Below are 19,183 nucleotides of genomic sequence, written 5' to 3' on the forward strand. Positions count from 1 at the left end.
TCACACACTTCCAAAAGAAATCCATCACACACAAGTTGCCAAGTTGCGTTGGTACCACCTGGAAAAAAAAAGTGCAAACTCCTGAAAGAAAAAAATGCCAAAAGTACGACCAAAGGAGATTATTTTTTTAAAAGGCTTTTTTTGTTTGTTTTGTTTAGCAACTTTTTATATTTCGACTTTTGTGCTCATGCTGCGATGGCCGGGAAGTGCAAAATAATTTTACAAACTGCAACACACTTTTACGCTCCATGAAACTAAATGATATTTGAAAATAACAGTGTTGTAGAAGTCACTCCCTCCAGAGTTTTAGTACGATTGTTAGGGTTTAAAATGGCCCAATTGGCGGCCATTTTTTTTGTATAGTGACCATACGTCCTCTTTTCACCGGACATGTCCTATTTTGCGGAGCTGTCAGGGTGGAGTTTCTTAAATGCCTCAAATGTCCGGCATTTTGAGTTAGGGTTGCGTGTATTTTCAATGTATATCCAGGGTTAAGAAGGGGTTAAAAACAAAACAAATTGTGCGCGCAGCAGCATTAGTGAGGGAGGGGCAGAGACAGAGAGAGTTATGATAAACACGCATGCGTCGCCAGGCTCTGCTTTTTATCCATAGATTTATTAGATTAAACTTTTTATTATCTATAGCAGGGGTGTCAAAAGTGTGCCCCGGAGGCCATTTGCGGCCCATAGCTAATGTTTTAAAGGCCCACGGCACATTCTAAAAATACTATTAAAATAAACAAAAACATAACAAAAGTGAAATAAAAAAGCTTAAAGGTGAAATGTAATTTAGCAAAAGTTGCAATGTTGAGTAATTAAAACAAAGCTGTTTTTTTTTCTTTCAAACTGTCATTGCTCAAAACATAATATTGAATCAAAATCAATGTTATTATGAATTATTGACCTATCCAAGGTTCCGATTACTTCACATCAAATATTCCACTTTGAAAAATATTTTTGGTGGAAGATTTTGCATATTTTGTGTGTTTGCCATTAAAAACAGTTTTGTTTGACAAAAAAGGGCGGAAAACAAACAAACAAAAAAAACAACATGAAAAAAACTAAAACATTTTGAAATGAGGGATAGATGTGAAGTTAATGTAGACTTCAGAGATTTAAGCATTAAATATAAAATGTATGTATGCCCTGGCACACCATTATCATTTCATGACCCAAGCAAAACACTTTTTACACTGAAATAAATACACCTACAACTTATTACATAAAAACATAGAAAAAACTACTAATGTTAACGCTAACATGCTTACTTGCTAATGTTAAAATGCTAAAGCTAGCATGTTTACATGCGAAAGTAATATATTTTAGCATGCTTATATGCCAAAATATATAATTCTGATGTGTTGGCCAGAAAAGTTGCTAAAAATGCTAGGATGTTAATGTTAGCATGCTTACTTGATAATGTTAACATGCTAAAATTCTATATTTTAGCACGCTTCTACGCCAAAATATGACCCTGAAGTGAATACCAGCAAAATTAGCCCAAAAATCTAGCACGTTAACGCTAGCATGCTTACTTGCTAATGTTAAAATGCTAAAGCTAGCATGTTTACATGCGAAAGTTACCGTATTTTTCTGAAATAAATCACAGTTTTTTTCATAGTTTGGTCGCCGGGGGTGCGACTTATACTCAGGAGCGACTCATGTGTGAAATTATTAACACATTACCGTAAAATATCAAATAATATTATTTAGCTCATTCACGTAAGAGACTAGACATATAAGATTTCATGGGATTTAGCGATTAGGAGTGACAGATTGTTTGGTAAACATATAGCATGTTCTATATGTTATAGTTATTTGAATGACTCTTACCATAATATGTTACGTTAACATACCAGGCACGTTCTCAGTTGGTTATTTATGCCTCATATAACGTACACTTATTCAGCCTGTTGTTCACTATTCTTTATTTATTTTAAATTGCCTTTCAAATGTCTATTCTTGGTGTTGGGTTTTATCAAATAAATTTCCCCAAAAAATGCGACTTATACTCCAGCGCGACTTATATATGTTTTTTTCCTTCTTTATTATGCATTTTCGGCCGGTGCGACTCATACTCCGGAGCGACTTATAGTCTGAAAAATACGGTATATATTTTAGCATGACAAAATATACGGCATGACTGAGGTGTATACTGGGGGTTGTGCGACTTCCGAATTTTTAAGGTCGACTCGTCACTGATGACATCATTCATATATTTCCATCCATCCATTTTTCTACCGCTTGTCCCTTTTTGGGGTCGCGGGGGGTGCTGGAGCCTATCTCAGCTGCATTCGGGCGGAAGGCGGGGTACACCCTGGACAAGTCGCCACCTCATCACAGGGCCAACACAGATAGACAGACAACATTCACACACTAGGGCCAATTTAGTGTTGCCAATCAACCTATCCCCAGGTGCATGTTTTTGGAGAACATGCAAACTCCACACAGAAAGATCCCGAGCCCGGGATTGAATTTAGGACTACTCAGGACCTTCGTATTGTGAGGCACATGCACTAACCCCTGTGCCACCGCGCTGCCCCATTCATATAGTTCTCTAATCGTAAATAAAAACAATGTGTATTCACTGACATGGAGGCATGCACGGGAATCACACACAACAGCAGGAATATCAACAACAAACCTTACATCAGCTTTACATTAACATTAAATGAACATTAACATTACTTCTTACCTTAAACTCCACCGTGTGTGTCCGTCACGGCCCACTCAGGAACGACTGCTAATGCTTTCCACGGTGTCAACTAGCACCATCTGCACTTGCACGTGTCAAGGTGTCATCTCCATGACCGCACACAGCTGTGTGTCAGAGACAACCAGCAGGCAGAAAGTGGTGTCACAGCCACACAAGTCACGTATGATACACACTAGGGATGTAACGGTACACAAAAATTTCGGTTCGATACGTACCTCAGTTTATAGGTCACGGTTCGGTTCATTTTTGGTACAGTAAGAAAACAACAAAATACAAATTTTGGGGTTATTTATTTACCAAATTTGCAAAATCTTCCACCAAAAATATTTTTCTTAGTGGAATATTTGATGTGAAGTAATGGGAACCTTGGATAGGTCAATAATTCATAACAACATTGATTTTGATTCAATATTATGTTTTAAGCAATGACAGTTTGAAAGAAAAAAAACAGCTTTGTTTTATTAGTCAACATTGCAACTTTTTCTAAACTACATTTAACCTTTTTTATTTCACTTTTGTTATGTTTTTGTTTATTTTAATAGTATTTTTAGAATGTGCCGTGGGCCTTAAAACATTAGCTGTGGGCCACAAATGGCCTCCGGGGCACACTTTTGACACCCCTGCTATAGATAATAAAAAATTAAATCTAATAAATCTATGGATAAAAAGCAGAGCCTGGCGACGCATGCGTGTTTATCATAACTCTCACTCTCTCTGTCTCTGACCCTCCCTCACAAATGCTGCTGCATGCACAATATGTTTTGTTTTTAACCCCTTCTTAACCCTGAACGTACATTGAAAATACACGCAACCCTAACTCAAAATGCCGGACATTTGAGGCATTTAAGAAACTCCGCCCTGACAGCTCCGCAAAAGAGGACATGTCCGGTGAAAAGAGGATGTATGGTCAGTCTATCCTAGCCCGTTAGCTGCTAGCATGTCGTGTGTTGTGCCTCAGTGTGCATTGTTTACACAACCTGCGTTACGCTACTTAATATGTCCGTGTGGAAACTCGTTCGGTACACCTCCAAACCGAACCGGAACCCCCATACTGAAACGGTTCAATACAAATACACGTACCGTTACACCCCTAGTACACTCAAGTGGATACTTGTCCCACATAAGTGGAAAAAAATAAGCTTAAAAAAAGCTATCGGTTAACATGCATCACGTACAAAAATACAGCATTTAGAACAGACCTGGGCAAATTAAGGCCCGTTAAGCTTTTCAATCTGGCCCGCCGGACATTCCCAAATAATTTTTTAGATCTTTAAGATGGAAAGTGTAGCTGCCATTATGATATGCAGTCATGTTTTCTAATGACCGTAAGTCTTGAACTATACAAAGTATTTCAATGGTTGGAATCTGCGCTTTTGCATGATATACTAGTTACTAGAGATGGGTTCATGAGGCGTCATGAAGCGTTTCAACACATTGCAAAACTGTATTGATACTGTGTCACTAAATACTGACATCTGCTGGACATTAAAAATCCCTACAAGCAATTTATGGACCAACTCAACTGACACTGATTTTATGACCTAGTATATACAATAATATAAACCAAGTCATTGTATTTCATTTAGGATTATCTCATATCTTCATTTAAATAAAAATATATTTTTATCTTTTTTAGATAGTCAATAAATAATGTGAACATGTATCATAACATGGAAATCTAAGAGAACGTATTTGTGAATGAGGATGCTTGTGGACTGGGATTTAAAAAAAAAAAATTGTTAACACATTTTTATTTTAAAAAAAAAACAGTTTTTCCAACGTATTAAATTGTAGACGATTTCACTTCTTAGTTATTATTTTTCCGGCTGTAGAAAAGACCCGCTCACAGGGCACAGAGGAGGCGTCAGTGCGACACAGGTCGCGTATCGGTCACGTGACTTTCTAAAAGCGGTACGCGCACCGACACAGGGTTTTGCTCTATAAGCTCGACGCATGCGCCGATGCATCGGTGTTGCCGGACCCATCACTACTAGTTACTATGGTAATCTAATTAGTTACTATGGTAATCTACGTCACAGCAGCTCAGACGAGGCACCAAGCAGTGTGGGTGAGAAGCGTTTCCACAGACGCGGAAGGAGCTTTTCACAACAAAGTTCTAAAGCTTAGTGATATATCAGATTGTAGGTGGGTTTATTTTATACCCTTCGCGTTCATATTTCACTGTTTGTTGCATTTTTGTTGCGTTTCACTTGATTGTAAAATATGTCAATCAAAAGGGGGTGTGATGTTCATATTTAGTCAATATTCAGTGTTTTATCGTTCATAGAAAAATGTAAAATTACATTACGTTTTTAAGGCGGTCTGTCATAACGTTTTTAGCATTCAATCAGACATTATTGTGAGGTTTTGTTTTAGTGTCCCTAAAAATAGATATACAGACACATTTTTTTCTCTAAATGTGGCCCCCGAGTCAAAATAATTGCCCAGGCCTGATTTAGAGTGTCCGCCCTGAGATCGGTAAGTTGTGAGTTCAAACCCTGGCCGAGTCATACCAAAGACTATAAAAAATGGGACCCATTACCTCCCTGCTTGGCACTCAGCATCAAGGGTTGGAATTGGGGGTTAAATCACCAAAAATGATTCCCGGGCGCGGCCACCGCTGCTGCTCACTGCTCCCCTCACCTCCCAGGGGGTGATCAAGGGTGATGGGTCAAATGCAGAGAATAATTTTGCCACACCTCGTGTGTGTGTGACAATCATGGATACTTAAACTTTTACTTTTTTACTTGATAATGTTAACATGCTAAAGTCATATATTTCAGCACGCTTGTACGCCAAAATATGACCCTGAAATGTATACCATCAAAAATTAGCCAAAAAAGCATTGAACTAACATCAACAGATAGCATTGGAATGGTTTGAAGTGGTTGAAAAATGCGGGCAGTTTGAAAAACACATTTTGAATGCGGCAAATGTGGAACTTTTTTTTAGAAAATAAAAATATGGTAGCACGAGTGTCACGAATGAGCCAAACATTTTGAAAGTGAATTGTGGCGACTTGCACCTGCTGAATGCACCTGAGATAGGCTCCAGCACACCCAGAGGGACAAGCGGTAGAAAATGGAAAATAAATCAGATTTTAAAAAAAATTGTGAGAAGAAAGCGGATGAAAAAGAGAGCGGAATAATAAATGTAATCAGTGTTCTGAAAATGACTTTTAAAAGGCAATTAATTATAGTTACTCTGTACTTTACCAAAAAAGTAATTGAATTACTAACGGAATTACTCCTTAATAAATGTAATTACCAGGGAAAGTAATTTATACGTTACTTAAAAAAAACTACAACTTTAAATATCTTGGATTTGCATTTCAAAGATGTATAGTATAAGGGTTCAGTGGGCGGAGTATGTGCTTTTTAAAAGGCGGGGCCTGTTGCTTAGCGACATGCGATGTCATCGAGGGTTTTTTAGCTTTAGCATTCAGCAGCGCACTTTGTGGGCCTTTAACGCCAACTCTTTTGAATCTTTTCACCGGATTGTGCTACATCCACTTCATAAAGAGATTGAATGTGCTTCGATGGCTGTCATATCTTCTTGTCAACAAACGGGGTATTGTTTGGATGGCAGGTTTATCCATTCAATCACTGATTTGCTGTTCAATATTCCCATTGTGTGCGTATGTTGTCTGCTGTGATGGTGTCTCTTCCTGTTTGATATCTCGTCCATGCCACGTTACATCAAGCTATCGCTAACGGCGTTGTAACAAACCTAAAAGTAATTAAATTACTCGTTACTAGTAAAAGTAACGGCGTTACCAATGCCATTATTATATAACGCCGTTATTAGGAACACTGATTGTATTACTAAATGTATTCAGCAGTCACCAACAATTCGAAAAAGAAACACCACCTAAGGCTTCCTTATTGTCCGCTCTGTCATCCACAAGTTGCAGACATTCTCCGTGTATGTTTTACACTTGAAAAGCATTTGAACATCTTAAACATTCATTTATTTACCATCCCTTCACGCTAGGAGCATTTGTGAACTGTGATCTATAGCGCTAATTTTGGTTGGTAAACGAAAGATAATGAGACATTATCATCACACTTCAACATCTCTAGCATGAAAATGCTGCCTCTTTGCTAGGTCATCATTGCAAATGAAAATCTGTTCTTGTCTTACACCGGATAAATAAAGATTAAATAAATATATAAATACATGTGAACAAGGAATGCATGTTTGTATACTACATTACCCAGAAGGCTTAGCGCTGTAGACAGGAACAGGAAGTAGTTCTGAGCTACGCAGAAGCACAACCATTGTGTTGTTTGAGAAATAAATGGTTGACATATTGTTGTTCGTTTACGCAAGAAACAAACATAAGTTTGTAATTATTGTGATTTGGGCGAAGGAAATACATTTTGGAGCGTTCCCTTTTTGTGTAATTGTCATTTTCGCCTTTTGTTAATGTGTTGAACTATTTTTATGCAACGTAAAAGTGTTGGTAAAATTGTTTTGCACTTCCTGGCCACCATAGGAAGTCCGTCCAGCCTGCAGCGCTCATTATAAGCAGTAGGGGGCAGTAATAAGCGAAAGGACAGAGAGTGATGCTGATTGACCACAACAGCGCCCCCCTCACTTCCTGGCTATAAGCAGTCACTTCTCCAGAGTTTCTGGCCGCTGCATCCGTCCGGATCCACGGCCCGGGTCCAGGACCACGTCCGGGTCCAGGTCCACATCCTCAGCAGGGTGAGGAGGGCTGGTGTGAGAAAGAAGAAGGGGGAGGGACATCGGGAGCGTGACCCCCCTCAGCACTGCTCGCAAACAATGAAGCCCTCCTTCTCCTGACCCGCAGGCTCCACCTCCGCGTACGCCGGCCGGCCCGAACCCCGACGGAACTTCATGGCCGGCCACCTGCTGGGCCGTCTCTGAAGGACGCAAGAGGGTCAGGGCGTCAACAGATGTGCGACGTGTGTGGCGGCGTCACGCTCACCTCCATGAGGAAGAGGCTGGCGGCGGAGGTGGGGCGGTGGTAGATGTAGACGCTGACCAGCACGCCCACCACCAGGATCAGCATCACCAGGAGGACACCCAGGATCAAACCTGTGTGCAAAGGATGTGTGCCCGGCTTCCTGTCGGCCGCGCCGCTCACTGGCATCACTGCAAACACACACACAGGAAAAAGATGCATCATTACATCATTATTATAAACTCTTATGAGGAGTCTCATCTTGCGTCAAGAGGCGAATGGCAATGTCAGGGCACTTCATATGAACTTTTACAGTAAACATATTGCTTGCCCCTTCCTGCTCCGTCACTGATTAGAATATAGTGGCAAGCCACACCCAATATAGCATTGTCCTCCATGGTGCACAGCATTATCGTACTGGCCTTTTTAGGCAGACATACCGGGTTTGAATCCCATGCAAATTGATGTTTCAATCAATTACCGTATTTTTCGGACTATAAGGCGCACTTAAAATCCTTTCATTTTCTCAAATCTCGACAGTGCACCTTATAACCCGGTGCGCCTAATGTACAGAATCATTTTGGTTGTGCTTACCGACCTCCAAGCTATTTTATTTGGTACATGGTGAAATGATAAGTGTGACCAGTAGATGGCAGTCACACATAAGAGATACATGTAGATCACACATAAGAGATACATGTAGACTGCAATAAGATGGCAGTCACACATAAGAGATACGTGTAGACTGCAATATGACTTTTAATAACACATTTAAATGGTTATGATGTCAGATTTGGGACAGGTGTGATGCTGGTGTGGCCACAGTGTGCACGTCTGATGTTGCTCACATGTGCTCCACTGAATGCTCAGGGAGTTTGTGCGTTTGCTCACACAGATAAAAAATTAGAGGGAACATTGCTCAGGAGCGACTTATGTGTGAAATTATTAACACATTACCGTAAAATATCAAATAATATTATTTAGCTCATTCACGTAAGAGACTAGACGTATAAGATTTCATGGGATTTAGCGATTAGGTGTGACAGATTGTTTGGTAAACGTATAGCATGTTCTATATGTTATAGTTATTTGAATGACTCTTACCATAATATGTTACGTTAACATACCAGGCATGTTCTCAGTTGGTTATTTATGCCTCATATAACGTACACTTATTCAGCCTGTTGTTCACTATTCTTTATTTATTTTAAATTGCCTTTCAAATGTCTATTCTTGGTGTTGGCTTTTATCAAATACATTTCCCCAAAAAATGCGACTTATACTCCAGTGCGACTTATATACAGTATGTTTTTTTCCTTCTTTATTATGCATTTTCGGCCGGTGCGACTTACACTCCGGAGCGACTTAGACTCTGAAAAATACGGTACATGTGAGTTGAAAGATAAAGTTCACGTAGATCCACGCCGATGTCTGTGTCTCCTCTACTTAACAGCCATAAAAGATTACAACCCTCCCAAATATATTACACTATATACATCCATTCATACATTGTATTACTTTCATTTACTTTCAGATAAACCCCCCACCCACTAATTTTAAGGTTGGGCGACTTACATTTTATTTTTACTTTGTTTTCACTTTATCACATTGCGCATGCAAGTACCGCGGAGGCCACGTTGGGGCCACAATCGCCTTTACACTGGAGTCTAATAAAAGTCACATTTCACTTGCAGTGTAAACAGTCAGCTGTAAAAATGAAATAAATAAAGAAATCAGATTGGGGCCACTTTGGCCTGCAGTGTAAACGTAGTCATCGACTACCTCCTGATGTGGCCTGAATGTGACGCAAGAAGATCACTATCCACTTTAGCCGCCAGATGGCAGTAGAGTGTTGAATATCTTAAATTGTGTTTTGTGGCAATTCCAACTTTGACCACAGCGTCAGTTGCTGTGTAGAGTGGCGCTTTCCATCATTTTCAGCAGACTGTATTGCAAAATGATTAACCCCCCACCCTTCCTGTCACGGGAGATTCACCCAGGAATGGGGCCATATGAATCCCCTCCGTACCGTAGTTTAAAAGTAAAAACCGACAGGTGAAAAAAACTGTAGTTTTATCACTGCTGCTGTTTGGGCCCATAAATATGCATTGGTGTTCTCTTGTTGGCCAGCAGGAGGCACAGGCGGTCTTTCTCGCGTTTGGAAAATCAACCGTCATCAACATTTGACAAATATCTGGTGGGAAAAAGATGGCAAGCAATAATAAATAATTTTTGCAAATATTATTTTAATAATTTATGACTCTTTCAACTTGAAACAACAATGCAAGTCGACACCGTAGGAGCTGTTGCTGTTTTGTAACACTGCTTCATATTTAATACAGAGCAGTGGTTGTAATGCTGTCAACCTGTTTTTATGTGGAAAATTAGCATTTTTGCTATAATCTGTCATATTTACACAATACCCTATGTGTTATGTAGGGAACATTAATGTGCACTATCCCTTTTTAATGAATAAATAAAGAAACAAATGCAACGTGAGTGTACACAAATACTTGTCTCCTTCTTCTGCCATTTACAGGTTTTTTTTTTTTTTTTCATCACTGACAAATTACCTGTGAGCAGGAAAAAATAATATATGCACTTTTGCTGGAGAACATGGCACAACAAACACATCAGACAGTACCGCAGTGTACATGTGGGACATGTGGGCCTTTTCACCAAATTGGTGTCAAATGCGTCCTCAGGGAAACAAAATATATGAACGCACGACAAAAAAAACAACAAAAAACTGCAAAGTGTTCCGCATATTGATCTGATTTTATATTTAATAAATTCCATGTAAAATAGTTATTTTAACTACCTTGAACACTGGAAAAATAACACTTGTCTTTCCCTGCTTCCTAAAATTATACTTTACTTGAATCCAAAAATGTTATATCAATCAATCAATCAATGTTTATTTATATAGCCCTGAATCACAAGTGTCTCAAAGGGCTGCACAAGCCACAATGACATCCTCGGTATATTGTACACATGCTTGTATTACACATGCTTGTATAACTCCTTGTCCCAACTAGAGATGTATATCGTTGGGATTTTATCGATAAACCAAGAACAATATTTCTTATCAATATTCATCAGTACTCTTATTGGTACGTATGTAATTGGGGTCAATTAAATGTGGAAAAAATGCATTTTTACTCGCACAAGCGCTTGTATACCACCACCATGATGTAACATATCACAGCAGCAAAGTCTTTTATCAACCCCTGCTTTCTAAATCTTAAACAAGTCATTTATGTTTGGTACACTGCAGTTATGTCATCATCTTGTAAAGACCACACGGATCCATCACTGTGTTTCTATTCATTACAATTACACTCAGCTGGAAATAATATTTATATATGGCAATCATCAAGCGATTGTGGATTATTATATTACATAATTTTTTCACTTTTTTGAGTGGACTAAAACTGGAATGTGAATTACTGGATCGCTACGAGGATGATTGATGAAGTGCGGTAGCGGCAGTTAAGTAAAGCGTGTTGACTTCAAACTGACACTCTTAGCGTGCGTGACTTTGGGGAGGAAATAATGTTGTGTTACAAACATTTGTGTGGTGTTGCTTCCTTATTTGTGATTACTCCAAGCTGACTATTTGATCCTAAGGCTGGGGGATATGCCAAAAAAAAGGATCACAGTTATTTTTTTCATAGCATCCGATCTTGATTAATATCACAATTTTTTACATTGTTTTTAACCTGCCAATTTTAAAGCATCTGTACTAAAAAACAAAAAAACTAGGGATTAGTTCAACATTTTATTAACATTCTGAGTAAACAAAAAAGTAAACTAAATAAGAAAAAGCACAATAACAATGTACCGATAAATCTGAGTTTACATGATTTCAAGTACCCGTATTTTTCGGACTATAAGTCGCAGTTTTTTTCATAGTTTGCGGGGGTGCGACTTATACTCAGGAGCGACTTATGTGTGAAATGATTAACACATTAGTGTAAAATATCAAATAATATTATTTAGCTCATTCACGTAAGAGACTAGACGTATAAGATTTCATGGGATTTAGCGATTAGGAGTGACAGATTGTTTGGTAAACGTATAGCATGTTCTATATGTTATAGTTATTTGAATGACTCTTACCATAATATGTTACGTTAACATACCAGGCACGTTCTCAGTTGGTTATTTATGCCTCATATAACGTACAGTTATTCAGCCTGTTGTTCACTATTCTTTATTTATTTTAAATTGCCTTTCAAATGTCTATTCTTGGTGTTGGGTTTTATCAAATAAATTTCCCCAAGTAATGTGACTTATACTCTAGTGCGACTTATATATGTTTTTTTCCTTCTTTATTATGCATTTTCGGCCGGTGCAACTTATACTCCGGAGTGACTTATACTCCGAAAAATACGGTAAAAGAAGGCACACACAAAGATGCATAAGTTATTATTTCAACACGGTTTCCCAACTATAGTATTTGAAGCTTTAAATTATCACTAATTTACCAATGAAGATCAGTGGTCGCGTCCACAACTTCCTAGCATTGGCAGTAGTAGCACCGTGTTTTTCACACACTTTTGGACGATAAGTCGTCATCATAATAAAAGAAACATCACCTGACATGCAGTTTGCCTCCGCATTTAGATTCTATTTTTAACGAACGATTGTGTTTATTTCCGCGAACCTTGTAACCGGAAGTGGGGCAGTCAAAGGTAGACTCTGATTGATTGTTCTGCTATGTTTGGTCAAGCTTTTTTATGCATTGCAGCTGCTGCGGCACCGACTGAATGTGACCGGGCGCGCTTGTCATAATTACGACGGTCAACTGAATTAAAAAAACAAAACAATAGCTGTATCACTAGTCCAGAGTTTTGACAGCCCTCTTGGACCGACCCAATTAGAAACCGGTACCAAAAAATACCAGTACTCGGTATAAATCCCTAGTCTCAACTATACTTTATTTTCGCACTAATTCGCACTTGAGTGCTGTCTCTGGGTTTCAGTCCAGTTACCCACAAGTCACAGGGTCCACAGTAGGCCATGGGAAGTACAAAAGTAAGTTCACTGATTTATTTTTCTGTGTATTCAATCATTTTCCAACTATGACTGGAGAGTTAGAATAGTCCTGTTACTTACATATTTTTGTGATGATCTATTTTTGAAATGCAATGTTTGTTTAATAACTGTAATGTGCTTACTGTCAACATATCATTTGTACATTGTGGATATATTTCATGTATTTGCTAACTCTTTGCTAAGAACTCCTGCTACTTTCAGTTCTGTTACTCAAATGACTTACCCTAGCCATCAGGAACTTGTACACAAATGAAATAAAGTCATACATTTCAAGTAGTTAAGTGGGTGTATAATCAGATTTAAATTAAATAATTTTTGAGAGCTAAAACAGGAAAATGGTAGTAGGTGGAATGACCCAAATATATAATTGTTTTTATGGAAGCATGGTAGGAAACAATACATCCATACCTTGATTTTCTCGAAGGTGCAGAGCGATCTTTGTATCGTCTGTGAGGGAACAAAGAAACCAGACACAAATCAATTATTTCTCTCAGTACTAGTTTTTGTTGATGCTTTTTTTTTTAAACAAACTAATTGCTCTGCCGAGATTCATCTTCTTTTCAACTGCAAACGTGCAGACTTGAATAAAAGACATAAACTACGACTCCCAAATGCATAATTCACAGCGTTAAAAAACACCGTGCACATGTGATGTATGAAAATGTAGCATGACCCACTTCACATAAAGGTTGACTTTATGCAAATGAGACGTGCTAGACAAATTAATTCAAAGGATGTTTCCAGACACTCTTTGAAATGAAACATTTAATGAGATGTGCTCGTCGTGTAAACAAGCCCGCCTTCAACTTAGCTAACGCCGTCAGCCTTTATGAATATTGATCACCTCTGGAAGCCACAAAGGCAGCAGTCAAGTTAATATTCTCGTCCTTTAATACCATAAATTACACCTCATTCTTCCTGACTACTTTATTATTGTCCTTTACTACCTCATTATTGTTCCTGACGACCGTAGTATTATTAATGAATGATCTCAGAGCTGTTCCTCAGTACCACGGAATTGTTCCTAACTACTGTAGTGTTTTTCCTAATTACCTGAGTATTTAAAGGCCTACTGAAACCCACTACTACCGACCACGCAGTCTGATAGTTTATATATCAATGATGAAATCTTAACATTGCAACACATGCCAATACGGCCGGGTTGACTTATAAAGTGCAATTTTAAATTTCCCGCGACACTTCCGCTGAAAAACATCTATGTATGATGACGTATGCGCGTGACGTAAACGGTCGAACAGTAAAATGGCTTCCCCATTGAAGTCAATACGAAGTAGCTCTGTTTTCATCTCATTATTCGACAGTATTCTGGACATCTGTGTTGGTGAATCTGTTGCAATTATGTTCATTGCATTATGGAGAAAGAAGCTGAGCAAGCAAAGAAGAAAGTTCTCGGTGCAAAGCGGACGTATTTTGCGAAAGAAGTCAGCAGCAACACAACACAGCCGGTGTTTCATTGTTTACATTCCCGAAAGATGCAGTCAAGATCGAAGAACTCGGATAACAGAGACTCTTACCAGGAGGACTTTTGACTTCGATACACAGACGCCTGTAGAGAACTGGGACAACACAGACTCTTACCAGGATTACTTTGATTTGGATGACAAAGACGCAGACGTGCTATCGTGAGTATGCAGCTTTGGCTTCCAAACATTTGATCGCTTGCCCGTACGTGCGCGTCACGTATGTAACTTTGTTTAAATATATAAGCTTTATGAACCTTGGGTTAGGTGAACGGTCTTTTGGGCTGAGTGATTGTGTGTGTTGATCAGGTGTTTGAATTGTATTGGCGTGTTCTATGGAGCTAGGAGCTAGCATAGGAGCTAGGAGCTAGCATAACAAACACCTAGGTGTTTTTATGCAGGATTAATTTGTGGCATATTAAATATAAGCCTGGTTGTGTTGTGGCTAATAGAGTATATATATGTCTTGTGTTTATTTACTGTTTTAGTCATTCCCAGCTGAATATCAGGTACTGTGAGTAGCAGCTGCGCTTCCAAACATTTGATCGCTTGCCAGTACGTGCGCGTCACGTACGTTACTTTGTTTAAATATATAAGCTTTATGAACCTTGGGTTAGGTGAACGGTCTTTTGGGCTGAGTGATTGTGTGTGTTGATCAGGTGTTTGAATTGGATTGGCGGCTTATATGGAGCTAGGAGCTAGCATAGGAGCTAGGAGCTAGCATAACAAACACCTAGGTGTTTTTATGCAGGATTAATTTGTGGCATATTAAATATAAGCCTGGTTTTGTTGTGGCTAATCTTGTGTTTATTTACTGTTGTAGTCATTCGCAGCTGAATATCAGGTCACCCCCGGCTCTCACAGCATCTTCCCTATCTGAATCGCTTCCACTCCCCACTAGTCCTTCACTTGCACTTTACTCATCCACAAATCTTTCATCCTCGCTCAAATTAATGGGGAAATAGTCACTTTTTCTGTCCGAATCGCTCTCACTTCATGCGGCCATCATTGTAAACAATAGGGAACTTTGCGTATATGTTCAATTGACTACGTCACGCTACTTCCAGTAGGGGCAAGCCTTTTTTATCAGATACCAAAAGTTGCGATCTTTATCGTCGTTGTTCTATACTAAATCCTTTCAGCAAAAATATGGCAATATCGTGAAATGATCAAGTATGACACACAGAATAGATCTGCTATCCCCGTTTAAATAAAAAAAATTCATTTCAGTAGGCCTTTAACCTAAGTACCTTGATATTGTTACTGACTACTTTAACAAGGTCTCTGCAAGTTTCAACAAGTCAAATTTAGGACTGAAAAATGCTTTCAACAAGAAAAATACGTTATATAGAACACTTATAACACAATGATCTACAGAGGCAGAAAACAAGTGTAAAACGTATAACAAGCTAACTAGCATACTACGAACACGTAGGAAAGATTATTACAGTCAATTATTCGACCGGAACAAAAACAATATGAGAGCAACATGGGGCATCTAAATAGCATTATTAAAAATGGTGCTAAGAAGGATTACCCTAAATACTCCTCATACGGAAATGTAAAAAATTACAATATGAACAAAATAGTTGAAAGCTTCAATAAGTACTTTGTAAACATTGGCCCAAATCTAGAAGAAAATATTACAGATCCAGAGTCAGTGAAGGACTTGAATGACACTATAGACAGAAATCCCAACTCGATGTTCCTCAAAGGTGTGACAAAAGAGGAAATAATAAATGATGAGAAAACATTTAAATCCTAGACCTTAACTGACTGTAATGGAATTGATATGGAAATGATTAAAAAGTTTATTGAAGAGATTTCAGAACCTTTAAAATACATCAGCAACCTATCATTTCAAACAGGCAAATTCCCAAACAATTCCCAGCGATCAATACTTGGACCAAAATTGTTAAATATTTATATAAACGACATTAGTGAAGTTACAAAGGACTTAAAGTTAGTATTATTTGCAGATGACAACTACGTTTTGTTACAAATAATACAATACAAATAACAGAGGAAATTAACAAATTAAAAAGGTGGTTTGACAAAAATAGACTCTCCTTAAATCTCAGTAAAACTAAAATAATGGTATTCGGTATCAGTAGAAGAGAAAATATAACACAAATACAAATAGACGGAGTAAACATTGAAAGGGTAAAAGAAAATACATTTTTGGGTATAATAATAGATGATAAAATGAACTGGAAACCTCATGTAAAAAATATACAACATAAAGTAGCAGGAAACACGTCAATAATGAATAAAGCAAAATATGTTGAGGACCAAAAAAATCACTTCATATTCTCTACTGCTCGCTAGTGTTACCATATCTGAGTTATTGTGCAGAAATATGGGGAAATAATTACAAATGTTCGCTTCATTCACTAACCGTGTTACAGAAAAGATCAATTAGAATAATACATAATGTTAGATATAGAGAACATACAAACCCTTTATTTATTGAATCACACATATTGAAATTCAACGACTTGGTGCATTTGCAAACAGCTAAAATGACGTACAAGGCAAACTATAACCTGCTACCCAAGAATTTTCAACAATTCTTCTCAACAAAAGAGGAGAAATATAACCTTAGAGGAAAATCTAATTTAAAACATGTGTATGCACGTATAACACTTAAAACCTTCAGCATATCAGTATATGGGATTAAGCAAAGAAATCAAACAAAGCACTAATATGATTTAGTTTAAAAGACTGTTCAAACTACAAGTGTTCACAAAGTACAAAGAACAACATTTAGCATAAAAATATTGAACCTTTAAAAAAAAGAGACAATGGTTATTTATGTATTTGATATTTGTTTACTTACTTATAGTATATTTATTTATTATGTATTAATTCACAAACAGAGAACAAATAAATGGGATAAGATATGAAAGGGGGTAAGAAATACATAAATAAATCTTCCTGCTCCTTTTTGGACAAGCTGTAATGAAAGAACTGGAAATATGTGGTGCATTACATTGTGATTGTACGCATGTTCGATATAAACTGAACTGAACTTCCTTTTATAAGACTATTTGACATACATACAGACATTTTTCAGATTTGCCATAGGAGTGTTTTCTTCCAAAAGATGCAGTGTGCTTCATATCATGTGTTTCCATGTACGAAGAACCGTGGCCTTGGTATAGAAAAGCACAGCAATATATTGTCTGTGAAAGGGACTGTTAGCATCTCTGCTGAAGCTAAATGGTTAACTTTTGCAGTGTTTTCGGCTGTCGGAATTGAGCACATAGTGAAAAACATTTACATCACTACTTACTGTCTGCACAAAGTTGTGAAAAACAAGAGAGTGCAGACAGTGGTTGTCAAAAAAGAACAAAGGCGATCATGGCTTGCGCTTTCAAACTGAATTTAGATGTGAATAAAGTGGACAACATTTAACATTGCTCTGCTCATTTTGTATCTGGTATGTATTTCAATTTGAACACATTTTCACCTGTTTTTAGTAAATAAAAAAGAGATAATGCTACTAAACAAGGATGAGTTAATACTCAAGCATGTCAAGATAACATTTGCATATCTTCCTTGCTGTCTTCACTTCAGTTTTGTTCCCAACTCTCATTATTGTTTGTGAATAAAGCCGTACCTCAACTTACGAGTACCTTACCATACGAGTACTTTAAGATACGAGCGGTCTTTCAGTGTCCTTTTATGCTTTGAGTTGCGAACATACCTTAAGTTACGAGCATTTCCGCCGTCAGTTGAAGTAATATTTGTACCAGGGTGTGACGTTTGATCAATAAAGATATGTTAAAGACTGAGGTTCATGCTTCGATTATACAAGAAACAAAAATAAATAATGGTTACACAGTTGATGTGTTTAGAGATCGATATCCTGCCTTCCAACCATTTGAACTAACTAAGAAAGTTAGCGTGTAGAAGCTGCGGACAGCCAAATCAGAAAAATAAACCATTAAAAACATGTCCTACCTGTTAACAGCCTATTCTGTGAGTCAAGCACCATGGCATTCAGCCACAAACGACAAACATTTATTAATATTGACACGCTGCAGCTGTTATGTTTGTTCCGAAAGAACTGCAGGGTTAATCATTACCTTTGGTATACAGACATACCGTATTTTTCGGAGTATAAGTCGCTCCGGAGTATAAGTCGCACCGGCCAAAAATGCATAATAAAGAAGGAAAAAAACATATATAAGTCGCACTGGAGTATAAGTCGCATTTTTGGGGGAAATTTATTTTAATAAAAGCCAACACCAAGAATATACATTTGAAAGGCAATTTAAAATAAATAAAGAATAGTGAACAACAGGCTGAATAAGTGTACGTTATATGAGGCATAAATAACCAACTGAGAACGTGCCTGGTATGTTAACGTAACATATTATGGTAAGAGTCATTCAAATAACTACAACATATAGAAAATGCTATACGTTTACCAAACAATCTGTCACTCCTAATCGTTAAATCCCATGAAATCTTATACGTCTAGTCTCTTACGTGAATAAGCTAAATAATATTATCTGATAATTTACGGAAATGTGTTAATAATTTCACACATAAGTCGCTCCTGAGTATAAGTCGCACCCCCGGCCAAACTATGAAAAAAACTGCAATTTATAGTCCGAAAAATACGGTACATATCCCATGTTGACAACTAACTTCTCCGGTCTGTCACTCAAATACATCATAAACAGCGATTTCCTAGTTCCTAAATAGAGACAGTGTTGCCAGATGTCACGAGAGAGACACGCAAACAGCTAACAAGTCGCTTATAATAAGGGGATAATTATTATCAGCAACACTGGATGGAGAAGCAGCCCGACGGATACGCCGCATTAGTCCGGTCCCAAAGGTAAATGCTAAACAATATTATTACATTATTGCCTAAAACTACGGAAGGTGTTTGTAGTACAAGCCATTGTAATGTTTTTCAAACAATATTTCTAATTTTAAAAAAAAGTTTTTCTTTTTAAAAGGCATGTTACATTTTAAAATT

General features: G+C 37.8%; 1 protein-coding gene across 5 annotated transcripts in view; it reads right to left on the reverse strand.

Moving 5' to 3' along the window:
* The window catches only part of plxdc2b (plexin domain containing 2b), a 134,348-nt gene that overhangs the window by 6,555 nt on the left and 108,610 nt on the right, over positions 1 to 19,183 (reverse strand). For 2 of the 5 annotated variants that reach the window (XM_062021620.1, XM_062021621.1), the window contains exons 11-13: positions 13,115 to 13,153; positions 7,670 to 7,836; positions 777 to 7,604 (exon numbers count right to left, since the gene is read on the reverse strand). In XM_062021620.1, the coding sequence (XP_061877604.1) occupies positions 7,485 to 7,604; positions 7,670 to 7,836; positions 13,115 to 13,153 (326 nt within the window). In that variant the 3' untranslated portion in view covers positions 777 to 7,484. Of the gene's footprint in view, positions 1 to 774; positions 7,605 to 7,669; positions 7,837 to 13,114; positions 13,154 to 19,183 lie in introns of those variants that run through there. The other 3 variants (XR_009821208.1, XM_062021623.1, XM_062021622.1) reach the window with 3 other exon arrangements.

This window comes from Entelurus aequoreus, linkage group LG15 (assembly GCF_033978785.1).
Source record: "Entelurus aequoreus isolate RoL-2023_Sb linkage group LG15, RoL_Eaeq_v1.1, whole genome shotgun sequence".
NCBI classification, from domain to species: Eukaryota; Metazoa; Chordata; class Actinopteri; order Syngnathiformes; family Syngnathidae; genus Entelurus; species Entelurus aequoreus.